The sequence below is a fragment of the Cynara cardunculus genome (assembly GCF_001531365.2).
Source record: "Cynara cardunculus var. scolymus isolate 2C chromosome LG 7, CcrdV1, whole genome shotgun sequence".
NCBI lineage: Eukaryota > Viridiplantae > Streptophyta > Magnoliopsida > Asterales > Asteraceae > Cynara > Cynara cardunculus.
Window position 1 is genome coordinate 527,072 of NC_037534.1, and position 17,939 is coordinate 545,010.

The following is a 17,939-nucleotide window of genomic DNA, read 5'->3' on the forward strand; positions in this document are numbered from 1 at the left end:
ACCTTCATGCGCAGTTCAATTTGAACAACAATATAATTTTCCTTCACTAAAATACTAGCATTCTTTGAGTTGATCTCAATAAGAAAATAAAGTTCACCCTGCATATCATAAGAGCAACTCCCTCCATCCCAATTAGAGTTCACTTTTGATTTCAAAAATTCATCTATTCAAAGTAAAAATCTGACCATTGATGTGGTTGTCTTTTAGCTCTGTAAATCGTTCTACCTCAATATTCTGTATAGTTTGTATAATTATGGTTCTTTCTGTATAAGACTATAAGTCTATAACCACATAATTATACATATTTTTTGAAGTATGTTTGACACTTTAAGTCAAGAATCAAAACCAGACTCTAGTTTTGCAATGGAGTTAGCATAATTCACTAGGTAGTAAACCGTTAAACTAGCTGAATCGTATATAATACTTTTTGAACTTCATACCAATTCAATGCAGACATGATAACTCACAGATCAAGAAGGACAGCAAAATGATAATCTAAACACTGCCATTACAAAATCTTCAGTGACTATTGCTGATTGCTGAGAGAGAATCAAGTATGAATTGAACATTTTGAAACTAACCAACTTAAACATCAAACACAACGAATTATATCCTTGCATGGATCATTTCCTAAGAGGATTTGAAGATTCACACTCGAAACAAACACAATTGTAACGGATTATGATTAAGATACTGATTTTCGACTCTGATACTAATATTTAAAATCTAGATGTGTAGTAGATCAACGTTAAAACATGGAGATAACTGTATGTAATTATGTGGTACGGGAGAAACTTACAGAGAGATTGATCAGAGGAATGTCAGATTTCTGAGGAATCAATATACGATTGATAGCTTAGGGTTGATCAGATCACAAACCAACTTCATCAAATTTATGTATGAGAGCTTGATGGGAAGTTCGCGTTTTGCTATTTAAGCCCAAAATCGTCTGCCTCCAAAAAGTTCTTTGGTTTACGGTTGTGTTTGGATATTTGCTAAAACGATTTTCTGTTTTCATTTTTTGAAATTTTTTGTATTAAACCAATCAAATTTAAATAACCAGGTTCTGTTTACTAAATGCTTACCCGAGTAAGTATTTACCAGGTCATTTTATTTTACCGGATGAATATGACAAGGGCTAATAATCATACCCAGTAAGAGCGAAGACAATAATCGAGAGTCTTATCGGGTAAGTGAGGACGATGACCCTTATCATGGTTAGCGTTTATCCGAATAAATTGTTGCATATGATGCGTTTTTAGTAAATAAAATCTAACCCGATAAATAAACGATAGTGTTGAATTTTACCGGTAAGTGCTTACCGGGTAAGTGTTTAGGTAATCAGCCACTTAGTATTAAGGGGCTGTTTATCAACACTTACCGGGTCACTAACCATACTGGATAAGCATGGCTATAACCGATAATCTTACCCAATAAGAGGTATGACAATAACCGAGATTCTTACCCGGTTAAGGCTTACCGGGTAAGAAACGCTTACAAACAATACATTTTGATGACAAAGAATGTTACCCAATAAGATAAGAGTGCGTGACGACTCTTGCCGGTGAGCATCCGGTAAAAAGCCCTTAAGATATTGTTTAAATTCTATTTATATAAGATTAGAAATCAAAACTAAAGTAAATTACGTTTTACTCTTTCGATTTTATTAAAAACTGTGATTTTTCGTTCCTATAGTTTAAAATTTATTATTTTCATTCCTACAATTTATAATTCATTGACAATTTATTGTTTTTGAAGAATTGATCCTTTTTAAGGCATCTCCAAAGCAAACACTAAAAAATAACACTAGAAACACCAAAAACACTAAAAATGGTGGGAAAAACTAAAAAAATATACTTCAACCATTTATTAAAAATCATTTTTAATATTATAATAATAATAATAAACATATTAATATATTAAACTTTTAATGTATATAATATATAGAGAGAGGGAAAAGATCAAACGAGAACGGTACATATTTAAAAGAACACAAAAGACGGTTGAATCACATGTAATTTTACACTAACCTCACATAAAAAATCATATGTGGTTCAGGCGACCTTACTCGTCGACATGAAAACACAGTTACAAGTCGTCCGGACACTTTTTTTTATATATAATCACACGTGATTTATACATTTTTCGTATTTTCTTAAATATGTATTTTTCTCGTTTGACACTACCTCTATATATATATATATATATATATATATATATATATATAATATTATAGAAACATAAGATTATGTTAATACATATTTAAAGTGGCCTATTTTATTAACCTAAATATAGAGATCAATATTTTTTACTTTTATTTTTTTATAGTATTTTAATGTTAAGTTAAAGATAATTATAATTTACATGTTTAATAAATTCTTTAGAATTTCTTCTACAATATGAAAAGTTAAAAATATCAAAAAAATTATATTTAACTTCAATAATATTTGTTTCATTATAAAATTTTAAATTATTAATTATATAATTAAATATTCAACACATTAATAAAATATATTTTTCTAAAATATTATATCAACAAAATATAAAATATTTAATGTCAAAGTGTCAATTAAAAAAAACCTTGTATAAATAGTATACATTATTTAATAGAAAAAATAATTATATTTTACAATTTTGACGGGTCATTTTCGTCATAAATCCATAATTATAGGGCCAAGTGCGAATTCAATTACATCGACTTAAATGTCATGTATACCCCGAGAAAAAAAAAAACCAGCACACTGGTCTAAAGACTAAAGGGATGGCAAAACAGTCCAAACACTGCGAAACTTGGACTCCAAGAGCATCATGCTGAGTCACTGAGTGATAAGACGCGTGTCATCACTAGCTTTAGTCTCATATATTTGGAGTAAATTACGGTTTTAGTCCATATGGATTTAAATTTTTGCCAATTTTATCCTTATATTCTAAAAATGACAAATTGCATGAAAAAATAACGTGTTTTAACTTGATTCATATTTTGGGTAACATACTTTCAAAACTTTCATTTTGGTACATAATTTAAACATTTAAGTATCCGAGTAACCGGTTGAAACATTAACCGATTATCATAATGATGTGGCGAGTGATGTGGTATGCAACACAAGATTATTTGCTAACGTGATATGAATTTTTTTAAATCTAAAATTAGTCTTTAATCGGTTACCCGAGTACTTAATGTTTAAAATTTTACATCTTAGCTATCAAAATGAAAGTTTTAAAAATATGTTATACAAAATATTAATCAAGTTAAATTACGTTGTTTTTCATGCAATTTACCCTTGCAGAAATTATAATATTTGTGCTCATATTTTACAATTCATTGCATTTTCATCTTTATAATTTATTATTTATTTATTGTTTCTGTTTTTATAGTTTGCAAAATTTTACTACTTTAATCCCTTATACTAGGGGTGTTCAAAAACCTGACCAACTCGATCAACCCGAAGCAACCCAATGTCTAATCAAGTTGTAAAATTGTCAAACCGTATGTATCGGGTTGATATTGGGTTAATATTATTTGAACTCAACCCAACCCAATGAACTCGATATCCTTTTATTTATTGGATTCAATATTATTGTTGAATTTCTATTAATATATATATTAGACAATTACACTATCATGTATGCTCTTCATATACACATATTTTCAATTTATTCGCATCTCGTATATATGTTCAGTAACTGTGAACATATATATATAAATTGAGAAAATTAACTGAATGTGTGATGTACGTAAATGGATAAGTTGTATCAAATATTTGATGATAAAAAAAGAAATTACGAGTAAAGAAATTACATATTTAAAGTTATAATAATATTTTGATGTACCAAAATATCAACCCGACCAACCCGTCAATCCGTACGGGTTGGGTTGGGTTGCACTTTGGTTTGGTTTGAGTTGGGCTAAGATTTTTTAAACCGCAAACATTGAGTTGGGTTGTTCAAATATCTTCAACACGATCAACCCAACCCATGAGCAACCCTTACATTATACCATAAAAAATAGTTTAAGGACGAAAAATAACATAAACTGGAAACCATAGGGATAAAAATGACAATTTCTAAAATATAGTGACGAAAGTCGTAATTTTTAATAAACCATGAAGGACTAAAATCGTAATCTACTCAAATATTTATAACCATCACCACCCCTTTGACCTTCCTCGCTAAGCTTTCACCATTTTCATCAATGGCGACTCACGAACGTCCAGCGAACCTGGTCCAAATCCACACCACCCAACTCCGCCATGATCAGGGCGGCGCTAGGTCCCTCATCCTTTCGCAAGGTCCATCCAAGGGAAAAATCTTGACCGTGATGGCCTTGTTGCCTGTTGGTGGGATCTTACTTGGACTTGCCGGAATAACCCTCGCCGGCACCATGATCGGGCTTGCTTTGGCCACCCCAGTGTTCGTAATCTTAAGTCCGGTGATTATTCCGGCTGCACTCACCGTCGGTCTTGCAGTCGCCGGATTTCTGACCTCCGGGACGTTCTGGTTGACGGGGCTGAGCTCGTTATCGTTCTTGGTGAATTGTGTGCGTCAGGCGACCGGGCGGCTGCCGGAAAAAATGGAGAATGTGAAGGGTCGGATGCAGGATATGGCGGTTTTTACGGGGAAGAAGACGAAGGAGGTGGGTCAAAAGATCAAGAACAAGGCTCATGAGGTGGGACCAGAAGGTCAAGGTCAAAGTCAAAGTCAAAGTCAAGGTAGTGGAAAACTTGAGAAGTAAAAGGGGTTTAATTATGGTGATAATAGAGTGAGGGTAGAATGGTACTTTGCACTTTGATGCTTTAAAAATAGTACTATATTTGAAACAAATATTTCTCACAAAATTGTTGTTAGTATTTTTGTTAATTTATTAGTCATGTTTTCAAAGTCTTTCATTATAAAAAAATTCAAAAACACAATAAACCTGAAATTAAAAGCTAAAAACTAATAAAAATGACAGTAACAAGATTCAATTGAGTCCGAAGGAAAGAAAAGTCTTGCAAAACAGCTTTGGAAACTTATGTTTTCATTATAATTTAAAAATATATATGATGACATGTAACAAATTGATACAGTGATACTTTTCACAACCATATATTTTTACACTATGACAATAGAGCGAAATGGTGGCACAGGCCATCGTATGGTTTGAATTGGGTCCGTCCCTGCTGGATGGGCCAAAATCGGTTTTGTTCCAAAATTTTCCTTTTGTAATCGGTCCCGGTTTTATTAAAAACACTCCACTGTTCTTCATATGCTAAGTGGGTCCCTAGAACCGGTCCCAGCCACCTCTAATGGGCCGTCCATTTTTTTCAAAAATCAATTTTAAATACATAAAAAAATGTTTGTTTAAAGATTTTTTAGACGAATTATCATGGGTTCAACGCATCAGCTACTGTGATATTGGTGTATCATATGAGGGTGACATTAACATAGATTACGCATTACCTTAGTGAAACATTAATCAGTTATCATGCTGATGTGACGAATTATGTGGTGTCTAACTTAGTACTAAGATATCAATGTTGATATCACTTGCCACATCAACATGATAACCGGTTAATACTTCAACAGATTACCCGAGTACTTAAATGTTTAAAATTTTACATCTTAGGTACCAAAATAAAGGGTTGTTTGGATCATGGAAATTGAAAGGAATTGAAATGTCCAATCATTTGACCAAATTCCAAATAGAGTGTTTGGTTCATGGAATAAGACTATTGAATCCTTTCAATTCCAGTCGATTCCTTCACGCACAGATTTTTCAATTCCATGGCAATATGCTAGGATTTCAATTATTTCCTACAGATTCCTTCCCTAATCCAATTTCATGCAACCAAACACAATCACAAGACATGGTCAAATTCCATCAGATTCCATTCCATTCCCTTAAAGTCAAATTCATTTGATGAATTCCAATTCCATCGAATTCCATTCTACGAACCAAACGTCCCCTAATAGTTTTGAAAGTAAGTTACTCAAAATAAGAATCAAGTTATAAATACGTTACTTTTTCATGCAATTTGCACATTATTGTCTTGACCTGTCCTGACTTTGACTCTTTCACAGTGTATGATAGTTTGACCATCTCCAAGTTCAATGATGGAAATGGCCAAAATTATTTTTCTTTGCTGAAAGGAAAATGCAGAACAATGATATATGTTTGAATATACATACAAAATGGCAAAAAGATGTGGCAAATTCCCCTAAAATGCATCCTCCACTTTTAATTCTGCAGTTGTTATATTGGGTTCAAATGGAAGTGGATCAGGGGGAGAAAACGATCCAAAACTGCCGTAAAAAATGTAACTTCTCAGAATTTGTCTTTGGTGAATTCCATATTTCCAGCAGCTGAATTTGGATCTTTGGGTATCCAGAATGTGAGGATCCCCATAGAAGCAGCAGCAAACATGACACGACGAGGCGCCCATTTCAAGCACGACGCGACGCCTATGTGGCTGTCCCAACTCGCAACCTGTCACAAGCATATTTCAATAACAAGATTAAATATAGTAACATCTAAACCAAACCAAAGCAAAGCAAAGCAACACGGAGGTGGGGTTTGGGAACGATAAGATGAATCAGAGGTGGACCTAGAAAAAATTTCAAATGGTGGCACCATTTGACCATAAAAAAAAGATAGAATTTTTTAACAAAATTATGATGGCTTAGTTGTTTGTATTTTCAAGGAAAAGGCCCGGGTTCGGTTCTTGTATATCTGTCTTGGTCCAAATTTATTTTTAAAACAAAAGGTATAAGAAAGAAACCCAATTAAAAGCTAAAAACATTTATTTTGACACCAAAGAGATTCGAACCTCATGCTCCATTGAAAGCAAGACTTTAATCATGCTTCACAAACCAATTTAGGGGTTGTTTGGTTGGCTTTCCATCAAGTCTTGTATGGATAAATTGTCTCTGTATATTAATGTCTACAGAGATTGGGAGGGTTTTCTCATAATAGATGGAAGAAGCACGTTTTTTTTATTGGGAGGGACATGTCTGGAAAAAAACTTGGTTTTATGCATAAAGTTCTCCCTAAAAGCTTACTAGTAAGTCTATTTCTATATCATTAAGCCACTACCAAACAATTATATATAGCTGACCGAATAAGCGGAGTCTCATTAAACTCATGCCCTTAACTAGCTTAAATTTGTGTCATAAATTTAGTTTTATGAAAAAAATAAGGGCACGCAACGGAACATTACGGTGGCACCCTTTAGGACCATAATTTTCTTTTCACTAAGACGGAGCCAAAGACGAAGCCATTAAGCGGTTGCCCGTGCCACCGTATGGCTTTAAGTAGGTTCACCCCTAAGATGTATGTAGACCTGACCTCTACTCCCAAAAGTAGACCGGTTGTTTTCGTGAAAATCCAGGGCTTATAAAAAGTGTAAGAAAGTGAGATATGATAAAGTTTTTAATGCAGTTTAAGAATGAGCAATAACATACAAATAGAAATGGGGACAAGACGAGCAAAACCAATTTATGGAAACTACACACCCAGGGTCTAACTTACTAACCCCTTACATCCCCCACCCCTCTCCAGCTACCTACCTCCCGTCTACAGTTTGGTGATACAAAAACCCACTTGTATGTCATTTTTAACTAAACCGTACTCTTTATGATTAATTTTTGTTTTATTTTATATTATGCTAATTATTGTGTCCCGCTTGGAAATTTTTCTGGATCCGCCTCTAGTAGGGCAGCGAGGTTTGAGTGAATAGAATTTACCCAAGGAGTTTGTCTTACATAGTAGTGTCTAGAACCCTATGGGCTCGCAATACAGGCGGATCCAAAAAAAAAATCAAGTAGGGGCACAATTTGACTAATAAAAAATATCTATCTTTTTCCATAACGATATTAGTATAGATCTATTGATTGTTTCCTTGTCCTTACATAGAAAAGACCCATGTTCAAGTCCGGTTTACATACATTTTTAAAAACACGAGGTATATAAATCTAATAACAAATTTTAAGCTAAAAAACAACAAACTTGAGAATTGGGGGACTCAAACCTAGGCCTTTTGTACAAAGGCAGGAGCATTTACCATCTTAGCCATTAAAGTCTTGTGTTAACATTTCAGTTTAAAAAACTATATGGTGGCATCCTTCAGAAATGTAATTTTTTTCCCTTACGACAGAACCATGAAGATGTGGCCCGTGCCACCGTATCTATCCATGTGGGTCCGCCCTTGGCTCGCAATCATTTGTTCTATATTGGCTTTTGCTACTCTAATCTCATTCAGGTTCAACTTAGCATCCCCAAGGCCCAACTAGGTTTGCACATAAGGTTGTTATATGCAATTTGGTAACAACCTCCATTTGAGATGGATTGTGCGACCTCTGGGAAATATATTACCCCTCTAGTTATTGACCATAACATGGGTCAATAATCCTCAGAAAAACAGTGGGCAGGGTGGCATGTGTAAACCGTAAGTGGGCAGTCGTGTTACTAATGGAAGATTATTTGAAAATCAAATTGGAATTTGAAATTTTGTAATACCTTACTCCTGGTGGGGATGCTCCAAGCATTCAACGTTCCATCTCCAGAGCCTGAAAGGTAATATAAGCAGAGAAATCAATTTTGATATTAAGCTGTAATTACAAATATAACCTTATAAGATTCTTCTTCCTTTCACTGCCTCAAGAACCAAATATGAAGCAGATGCAAGACCATATGGGGAAATAAGGGAAACAGAAAACTTCTGTCTACCCTAGAGACAGTATGACATGCAATGGTTTCCAAGATAATGAAGTCATTATTAGTTCCACTCGTGTTCACTTGTGGGTTTGGTACACGAACTGTACAGGATGGGTGAGAGTGAAGTAGACGGTCCGTGGGTGAAAGAATTTAAAAAGGTTTTAGGGTTTTAATTTGACATGGGTGGTATAGTAATTTACCAATTCTGTCCAAGCTCCCAGATTTTTGTTCCACCTATTTTGGTGGGTCAGAAAAAATGCATTTTTGTCCCACTCAGGTCCTGTCATGTGCCCATCTAATGTCGTGCCAAACATGGAACAAGTTTTTGTATTGTCTTACCAAAGGGTCATTGGCACGACGGTACCCGCATTACAGTACAGCCCAACCTCTAAGGAGCTCAAGGGTTCAACCCTCACAAAAAGTACGGAGTGTGAGTGAGTATTTGCCGTATATAAATATTATATACTTCGAAAAACTAATGCAAGAGAATATACCTGAAACCACGTATTGGCCATCAGGCGTAAATGTAGCCTCAATTGTTGTGTTTGGAGAAGCGTCCACACTAAATCCACATCTCTGCCAAAAAAAAGTTGATAAATAAAGATGCATAAATGACAACCTAGAAAAAGCAGCAAATGAAGTGCTGAGGTCCAGCATTGCCAGATCTAAAATGACGGCCAAAGTTAACATCAGATAAGTGGGCAGGTCACAGCCACAACTAACCTTCTCACCATTATATGCATCTAGAACATAGATGTTGTTACTTTTGGTGGTTAGAAGCATCGATTTACCATCATTGCTGAACTTTATGTCCCAAATCTCAGCCATATCTCCCCCTACCAAAAAGGTGTCAAATGGGCCCTATACGAATCACAGGGATCATATTCAGTGGTAAGAATGAAAAGTATGAGGAGCCGTTTACCAAATGCTTAACCGGTAAGTGCTTACCGGGTCACTTACCTTATGGATGAACATGGAAACTATCAAGAATCTTACCCGGTAAGAGAGATGGCAAAGAACAAAGAGGTCTTACCCGGTAAGTGAGTATGACGATTCTTACCCAGTTAGCGCTACCGGGTAAATTATTGCATACGTTGTCATTTTGATTGACTAGAATTTTAACCGTTAAGGCAAGCAAGAATGTTAAATCCTACTGGTAAGCGCTTACCTGCGTAAGCGTTTGGGTAAACGGCCCCTTAATGTATGCTTTTTTATAAGTTTATTACAAGAGTGTTCTTTTTTCTCGCTTTTGTTTCCTTCAAGAATTTAGATCAGAACCTTATCATACGAACGTGAATCAAATAATTTGATAGCACCTCCTTCCATTGATACTGCAAAGACAAGACCTTGTTGGTCATAAGCAACTGTAGGCCTACCTCGTAGACGTAAAATTCCCTGAAAAGTGAAGCGGTAAGCATAGATCTATTTCAGAAAGATATATGATTAATCACTGGAAAAATGTAGATATTGCCTAATATTCTTCAGTCTGCACACTGGTTACCATGTTCATCATAATTTTGTATTCGACTATACATCTTCTACAATGCATATATTTTGAGAAATAGTGAGCTTTGAGTAAGAAATAAACGAAAAACAGGACCAACAAATTTAAATTTGCTTTGAAATGGACCTGCAAACAGGTCAAGCTGACATGACTTCACTTAATTGTCCGTTAAATGGAAGAGCAGGCTTTTCTAATAAAGCTAACAGGTACCAAGCTCATATACTAGCAATGGCGTAACTAGAGGCGTAAACGAGTCAAGCTTTTAACGAGCTACTCGAGCTCGAGATCGTTTATCTCGAGCTCGAGTCGATCTTGAACACGAAATAGAACTCGTTTAAAGCTTCATAAAACAGATGTTCAACTCGACTCTTTTAAAAGCTCGATTAAATTTTTCGAGCCGAGCCATTCGAGCGTATACTTTTTCGAGTCAAACATACTCATATATTCATAAATAATAGAATAAAAATATAAAAATAATCAACCTTGAGCCAATAAACGAGTCAATCGATCACGAGACGAGCCCACAAACGAGCATCGGGCTCGATAACTCAAAAAATATTTGAGCTCAAGCTTGAGCCCTACATTGAAAAAGTTATTCGAGCTCGAGCTCGAGCCTGGTGTAACTTTTTCGAGCCGAGCTCAAATAATCTACTACTCGACTCGGCTCGTCTAGGCGTGACTTGGTTCCAGTTGTCACCAGAACACATGTAAGAATCTCGGCCAACAATATGTGAGTTGAATAAGTCAAAAACCTTATTCATTCAATCATGAAATACCTATAGGTAACAACTTGTTTAGAAAGGGTTACAGCTCAAGATGCCCATTGATCATAGATACTGATCATAATAAACTATGATATAATCTAATCTATAACACCTTATTTAGCAAATATTCGGAAATCAATTACATGCCAACACCCCCCCCCCCTCTTCAAGTTGGATCATAGATATTCATCATGTTAACAGAGTTGCACAAGAACCGGTCTAGTTATAGCCTGGTCAATGCAGTGAAAAGCCCGGTCAACAAGGTCAAAACTGAACCCGGACCGGTGGTCTGGCCTGGTCGGCTTAGAATCAACCACATCTGAACATGACACGGGAAAAGGCTAGATGATTGATCATAATGGTCATGCACGCTCTAATACCATGTGAGTAAAATAAGTTAAATCTTATTATTCAATTATAAAAAAAAAACCTATTGGCTACAACTTGTTTATAAAGGCAGCAGAAGGCTATCCAGGAGAATCCCTAAGAATAAGAAAAACATTCGTTACAGAATGATGAGTAGACCAAGATAGCAGATTATGATCTAATTTAATTGCAACAGCTTATTCAGCAAATGAGCAAATATTCAGACATTAATTACGCACCAACAAATAATGAAAAAGAAAATATAATAAAATAAACAAGATGAATCATCTATGTGGTGAATTATCCTTGCTTTGCATCTCACAACTCCATCTTTTTGTTTTCTGTTTTTTTAATGACCATAGTATATGGCGCCTTTTGTCCAACTCTCCACAAGGCCCATGTGAAGTGCCCCTCCATGACTTCATTTTAATCTATAGAAGTTTAAACACCAACCTGACAGGCATTCACACGAAGATCCCATATCCTAACAGTGTGATCAAGAGAACCGGACATGAAACTGTCATCTACCGGAGACGTACACAGGGAGACAACCCTACAGACAAAGCAAGACAAGAATTAAAAGGTTATGCTTGACATCACACTTTTACAAGTCAACAAAGAGAAGGTTCAGATAACGGAAAGCTGTGATCAACACTGATCATGATTTGCTTGAGCAGAACTAATTTACACCATGCAAGACTATGAGATGACAAGTTGAGGAAAGAGAATTTTCTTTAGGGTGCGTTTGGAACAGTGCACAGACAAGACAGAATAGGATCGCTGTTCCATGATTGGTAATACTTTTATGTGGAACGGACAAGAATAGAATCCCCACCCCCACCCCGTGGAACAAGGTGGAACAAGATGGAAGAGACCTATATTTTACCAATATAACCTCAAAATAAAACCTAATTCTCTTCTAAAACATCAAATACGCCTCACTCTTTACATTTTACTCATTTTGTCTTTAATTTTATTTATTGTATTTTATGCTATTTAAAATTTCACTTTATTGTCCTCAAAATATATTTTTATACGGTTTCTATATTTTGATTAACTTATTTAATTTATTTAATATTAATAAAAAATAATATAGAGAAGATATATACTAAAAATTGGAAACTACATGAGCTTTTTATTTTGGTGTCATTTTAATCGTCTTGACGAAAATTTTCTAATGTTCATTTTATTATAACTTAATAAATTACATAACAACTAATCAAAACATATAAAAGATATAAACAACTCATTAGGGGTAATTGGTCATTTTATCTGGTATGTCTTGTCCAATTTTATCTTACCAAAGGTTGAGCAGTTGTTCTGTCTTGTTCTCCTATCTTGTCTGGATACCAAACGCACCCTTATGGAACAACCTCGTATTTGAAATCATCGAGATTTGTAGCCTAGAGGATCATTGATAATACAAGCTCAGTTTAAAGTATAAAACAATGACATATGCTATCACAAGACTCTAGCTTTGACAGCAGTTGTTCCTAGGCCTTCCCAATTACCATGATGCACTAGCTTGTCATCACGATAAAGCAATCACTGTCAGATATCATGAAAGATTAGCTCATTCTTCCATGAGGATAAATGTATGATGAAACTAGAGTTAATCATTCATCTAGTTCCAACATGCTCCAAGCCAGAAGTAGAAGCCATATACTGAGAAGAATGCAAATTTGTAAAACCCTTCTTCATAATCTAATTCACTAATTTGACCATCAAGATCTGACCCGTCAAACCGTATACATTTTCAGACTATCATGTGCCTGTAATAACATCAAGTTGATAAAGTCTAACCTTTCTTTATGCCCCTTGAAGTAACGAAGGCAACGATTGTCATACATGGACAGATAACGCAGAGACTCTGTAAAGAAAAACGGAATATTGTAATTTTCATCATTGCAAATTAGAAAAATTGCAAGTAACTTCATAACAGGACGCTTACCTGCACCTGAATCCAAATTGTGTGTTGAAGAGCATATGACAGAACTAGGGTGGTGGGTAAAGCATATACGATCAGCACCATGTTTCTTATGATGTGTAGTTTTCAGTAACCTGAAGTTCAGATGATGAGTAGATGGAAGAAAATTCTAGCAATCAACTAGTCAGATTTTTACAAGCAGCATCTTTTATAACCTAATCTTAAGTAAAACAGACGGACTCATCAAATTAGTCATTGCAAACAACCAAGAAAGAGATTAATACAACTATACATTACTAAGATAAGGTTTATAAGGATGAGATGATTCCATACAGTCTCTATGAACATATCATAATATACTGAACCAATTTATAGATGATAAAGACAAACTATGCATCATGTAAACCACATTGGTACTTGAAGCCTACTTTGGAGAGTAAGGGTAACAACCAATAGAGTAGACGCCTAGTATACCTAAAAGATGTATTTAAAATTTATAAACATGTATTTTTTAAAAATTTAAGCCCTTTTAGCTGTATGTAGTATAACCTTAATATATTTTGTGACCTCTCCAATCAAGTGTGAGAGCTCAATGCTTAAAGTTCATGATTACGGTTATTAAGGTCCTTCAAGCCAGAATTACACAAGTACTATCAAGGAACTGACCGACTATACTAAATTTTTAAAAGAATCTGCAGGAAGGACGATCATAAACCAAATATAACAGAGAGACAAGGGTTACAGCTCAGGACAAGATTTACTACCATATGCTGCAGATATACTCTCAGAAAGTCAGAAGGCAATCCCAGAAAAGAGGAGCAAACAGATTCGGTATCCTAGAAAATTAGTACAGGCTGCAGGTGACTTTTAAGGCTTTAAATGCAAGGTAATTCTGGACTCCTGATGCACAAAGGATGGCACAAAACTCTAAAACATATTTCATTAAGGTGATTCACAAATAAAATTAAAGGCTCACATTTCTATGTTGGTAAAACATAATATCACACCATGCCAATGACCAGAAAAGAACATGGTTGTAAGTAAACAAATAAACAAGAAGGCCATATACTGACTACATTATGCTTTACTTCAAGATATTCAATAAGCAATCTGCCAAAAATCTCGATGAAGAATACGCACTTGCCATTTGCTATGTCATATAGCCGTACAAAATCATCCTCCCCCGATGTTACCAATAAATCCGCAGTACGATGGAAATCAAGCGCATTTATCTTTCCTACCTGAAACAGTTCTATGTGTCATAATAAAAGCAAAAGAGAAAATTAGCATTTTAAATCATGAAAATGCACAAAGTAACAAATTCTTCAAGTAAATTGCTAAAGATTCTCATCATGGCGCCAGGTCTCACATGTAAAACTCCCTACAATACAATGACATCTTCCTTGTACATCACTACACAAGCAAAGTATAACAGCATGTTTGGTTGCTAATGTATGACAACAAATAGCCATTCTCTGCCTTCTTTTATGCCTCTTCTAATAAAAGTCATTCCTTCTTTTTTTGAATCCAAAGGTCCACATGAATAACCAATCTACATTCATTCAATTTTCACAATTTTTTTCTTCATTTGAAATGTCCCATATTCTTCGAATTACATTTATTCTTGTGTGGATAGTAACCAAACCATCTCAACTACAAACATCTCAGGCACATGTTGCCTCTTGGCAACTTAATAATATTTGGGTTAACGAAGTATATCTAGCCCCAAATTTAGCTAATAAACCTGCTATTTGACTTGGTAGAATTTCATTGACACATGTATGACAGTTTCATCCCCTTGTATGTCAAGCATCAGTCTTTCCACATGGTATGATTCTACCAAGACATAAACAAGCAGCATCCTTCAACACTAAACATTCAGATATATCAGAACACCTTCATGCCCTCCTTCCGTCACGAAATCATCCATATGCATCACTTCGCTTAAAATATCCTTTAGATTTACGTATTTCTCTGTGGTCTTAACATGGAGACAACATAACCTTTGGCCCATACATCCATGAGTAGCATATCCGAATGTACTTTTGACCATATACTCAACTAAGACCAAGATGAAAAGGCCTAAGGCCTATCTTTCATGTATACCAATAATCCCTACTCATGCAGACTCTTCTTTGAAAGGTCATCTTAAATTGCATCATGCATGGACATTGAATAAAATTTCTCTTGTTCATGTGAAACCCCAACATTTGGACGAAATATCATCCTTTCTATTTTAAATTACTTACCTGTGTGCTCTAGAACTTTCAAAATAATGTTATCTAATTATACGCTTGTAAGTCCAATTTTAACATCACCCTCATATGATACACCGATATCACAGTAGCTGATGCGTTGAACCCATGATAATTCATTCATTATTTAAGTTTAAAATAGCATTGTTGTTCCGACAAGTTATCAATTTTCATCTCCCACTGTGTGTTCTCTTAGAGTTAGGAATATAAAAGGTAAATCATAAGTTTGAGTTCCTATGCGATTAAAAGTCTTTCGCTAGTTGGCTGATTGTCGGCTGCTGTGCAAACATGTCCTTGGCAACCAATACAAGGATCGAGTATTGCTTATCCTATGATAAGAGAGTACAAGCCTTGCGCTTTTATGCTTTAATCCTTCATGGAGGAACGATTTAGATATGACAGAAGACAAGTTCTTGAGACCAACATTGCTATATGGGGCCGAGTGTTGGGCGGTAAAGAAGTCGCTTGAAAGGAAGTTAGAGTGACATAAATGAGGATGCTCAGGTGGACTTGTGGCCAAACATACAAATGAGGTCTTCCAAAGGAAGTTGGAGGTAGCGTCTACCACAAATAGTTGAGAAAAGGAATATTGTTGTCCTTTGGGCATGTTTGTAGACGATATTTGTTGTCACCGGTAAGGATGATAAAGAGTGTTATGATTGAGGGGGTGACGGGGGCAGGCCGAGTAGGATGTGGATGAACAACTAAGACCGGACATGGCAACTATAGCCATTTATGAAGACATGACCTTAGATAGGAGTTTATGGAGGCATAGAATTAGGGTAGCAGATTTTATGCAAGGACCTATGGTTATTGTGGTAGCAGTAGGGTGGGGGGAAGGTTAAAGGCAAGTTTGCCGGAAATGTCAGTCCTATGGTAGGTAGGTGGGTAACCATGAGCAGTGGTTGTCCTGAATGAAAGTTTTGTCAGGAAGAGGTCGTTTGGGTCACTTATGTGTTCTTAGGTTGCTTGTGTTGAGCGTGCTCGTTCTAAGCATATTTCATGGTATTGGACTGTCGTACCTGCTCTGTTTGATTAATCTTATGGCATGACATTGACTTGGTCTACTTGTTTAAGCATGCCACATGTTGTTTAAGGTGTACTTCGCTTCCCCGGATTGCTACCATGCTTTTTTTCAGTTCTCCTTAGGTTTTTCTCGTTTTTTATTAGTCCCTCTCTTCACACAAAATTCTTTCTCACAAAATTTTTCACGCACAGGGGTCTTTATGGATACAGCCTATTTACTCTCAGCTTAGAGGATAGGCTGCTTATATCTTACCCTCCCCATACTACACTTCGTGTGGGACTTATTGGGTTAGTTTGGTTTTGTTACTATTCCCTTGTGTACATCAAATACAGGTATAAACCACTTCAAGATAAACAGGTATTTTAGGGTAAAGCAAAGCTCCGTTATAGAGATGATACTACATTCTAACGTTTGAGGATTGAACTAAATAAGGATTGTATAGCAATTATCAAGGTACGTTTGAAAGTGGGATCTCATGGCGTGGAAATGCAATATAACAAAAATAACTTAGAGAATTGAACTAAATAAGGTCCACTTCTCCAATTCCATGTTCCCAACAGCAACCTCAATGGCAGTCTTATACGACTTCACTGAATACGTCAACTGTTTGCGCCTAAACAGAAGCAAGATCACCATCATTCCAACGGCTGCTCACATTGCGATCATAACATGGACTTACATTATAACATTCCATCAATGTTTTTAATTCCGTGCTTGTTTATTCTCAATTATCTTTACATGCAATAAACTGTACCGATAATCTTCTGTTCATGTATACATATATTAAATAGGGAACAATGAAATTGTGAGCACTCACGAAATCTGAAAACAGTGCCCCAATTGACATACTGCGGATGATTTCATCATCGAGCTCCGACACCGATGTGTTCCTCATCGTAAAATCAACGGAGAAATCGTAGAGAAATCCTTCAATGTTCGGTCTTCCTTGAGGTGAACATGCTAGGTTTTTGGCTCAGGGTTTAGAGAATTTTTGCTCGAGGTGTAAATATGGTATATATGCCGGGTATCTGGATCCGGGTCTAGTTTCAATTGGGCTGTAAATTTAAAATTTCCTCCAAATTTTGAGATTTCAACAACTTTTATTTTGGGTTGTTCATACACTAACTAAATCTCCATTCGTCCAGAGTAAATATCCACAATGAAAATGATATACAGTTTTAGAAATATGTAATTATTACATCTTTTAAATAAATAACTGACATTTTTATCTTTGATAATAAATAGACAGACTTTTTTCATCTCATGATTATGGGTTAAATAGAAAAGTAAAAACTTGTGTAGTGAAAGTGGATATGTATTTTGGGATAGTAGAAGTAGGACGTTCTTTGATGTTATTTCTACTTTGATCATTTGACTCGTAGTCTTTACTTTTGTACAACATTG

General features: G+C 35.4%; 2 protein-coding genes across 2 annotated transcripts; one reads left to right on the top strand and one right to left on the bottom strand.

Moving 5' to 3' along the window:
- The first annotated feature begins 4,181 nt into the window (after positions 1-4,181).
- Positions 4,182-4,858, top strand: LOC112515914 (oleosin 16.4 kDa-like). Its single transcript, XM_025122888.1, has one exon. It carries the CDS (start codon positions 4,193-4,195, stop codon positions 4,730-4,732), a length of 540 nt encoding a protein of 179 aa, XP_024978656.1. The 5' UTR covers positions 4,182-4,192; the 3' UTR covers positions 4,733-4,858.
- Positions 4,859-6,121: 1,263 nt separating this feature from the next.
- Positions 6,122-17,521, bottom strand: LOC112515519 (protein ANTHESIS POMOTING FACTOR 1). Its single transcript, XM_025122392.1, has 10 exons — positions 17,353-17,521; positions 14,394-14,494; positions 13,278-13,387; positions 13,130-13,196; positions 11,780-11,879; positions 9,971-10,087; positions 9,416-9,553; positions 9,187-9,268; positions 8,495-8,544; positions 6,122-6,466 (listed from the first exon to the last, which is right to left on the bottom strand). Exons 1-10 carry the CDS (start codon positions 17,428-17,430, stop codon positions 6,305-6,307), a joined length of 1,005 nt encoding a protein of 334 aa, XP_024978160.1. The 5' UTR covers positions 17,431-17,521; the 3' UTR covers positions 6,122-6,304.
- Between the last annotated feature and the right edge of the window lie 418 nt (positions 17,522-17,939).

What these genes read in the sequence shown, in the direction of transcription:
- LOC112515914 (XM_025122888.1), top strand. Translation starts at nt 4,193, where the DNA reads ATGGCGACTCACGAACGTCCAGCGAACCTGGTCCAAATCCACACCACC.
- LOC112515519 (XM_025122392.1), bottom strand. Translation starts at nt 17,430, where the DNA reads ATGAGGAACACATCGGTGTCGGAGCTCGATGATGAAATCATCCGCAGT. An exon ending in GGGCACTGTTTTCAGATTTC is followed by an intron (nt 14,495 to 17,352) that starts GTGAGTGCTCAC and finishes GAACTGTTTCAG; the next exon opens with GTAGGAAAGATAAATGCGCT. An exon ending in CAATTTGGATTCAGGTGCAG is followed by an intron (nt 13,197 to 13,277) that starts GTAAGCGTCCTG and finishes TTTTCTTTACAG; the next exon opens with AGTCTCTGCGTTATCTGTCC.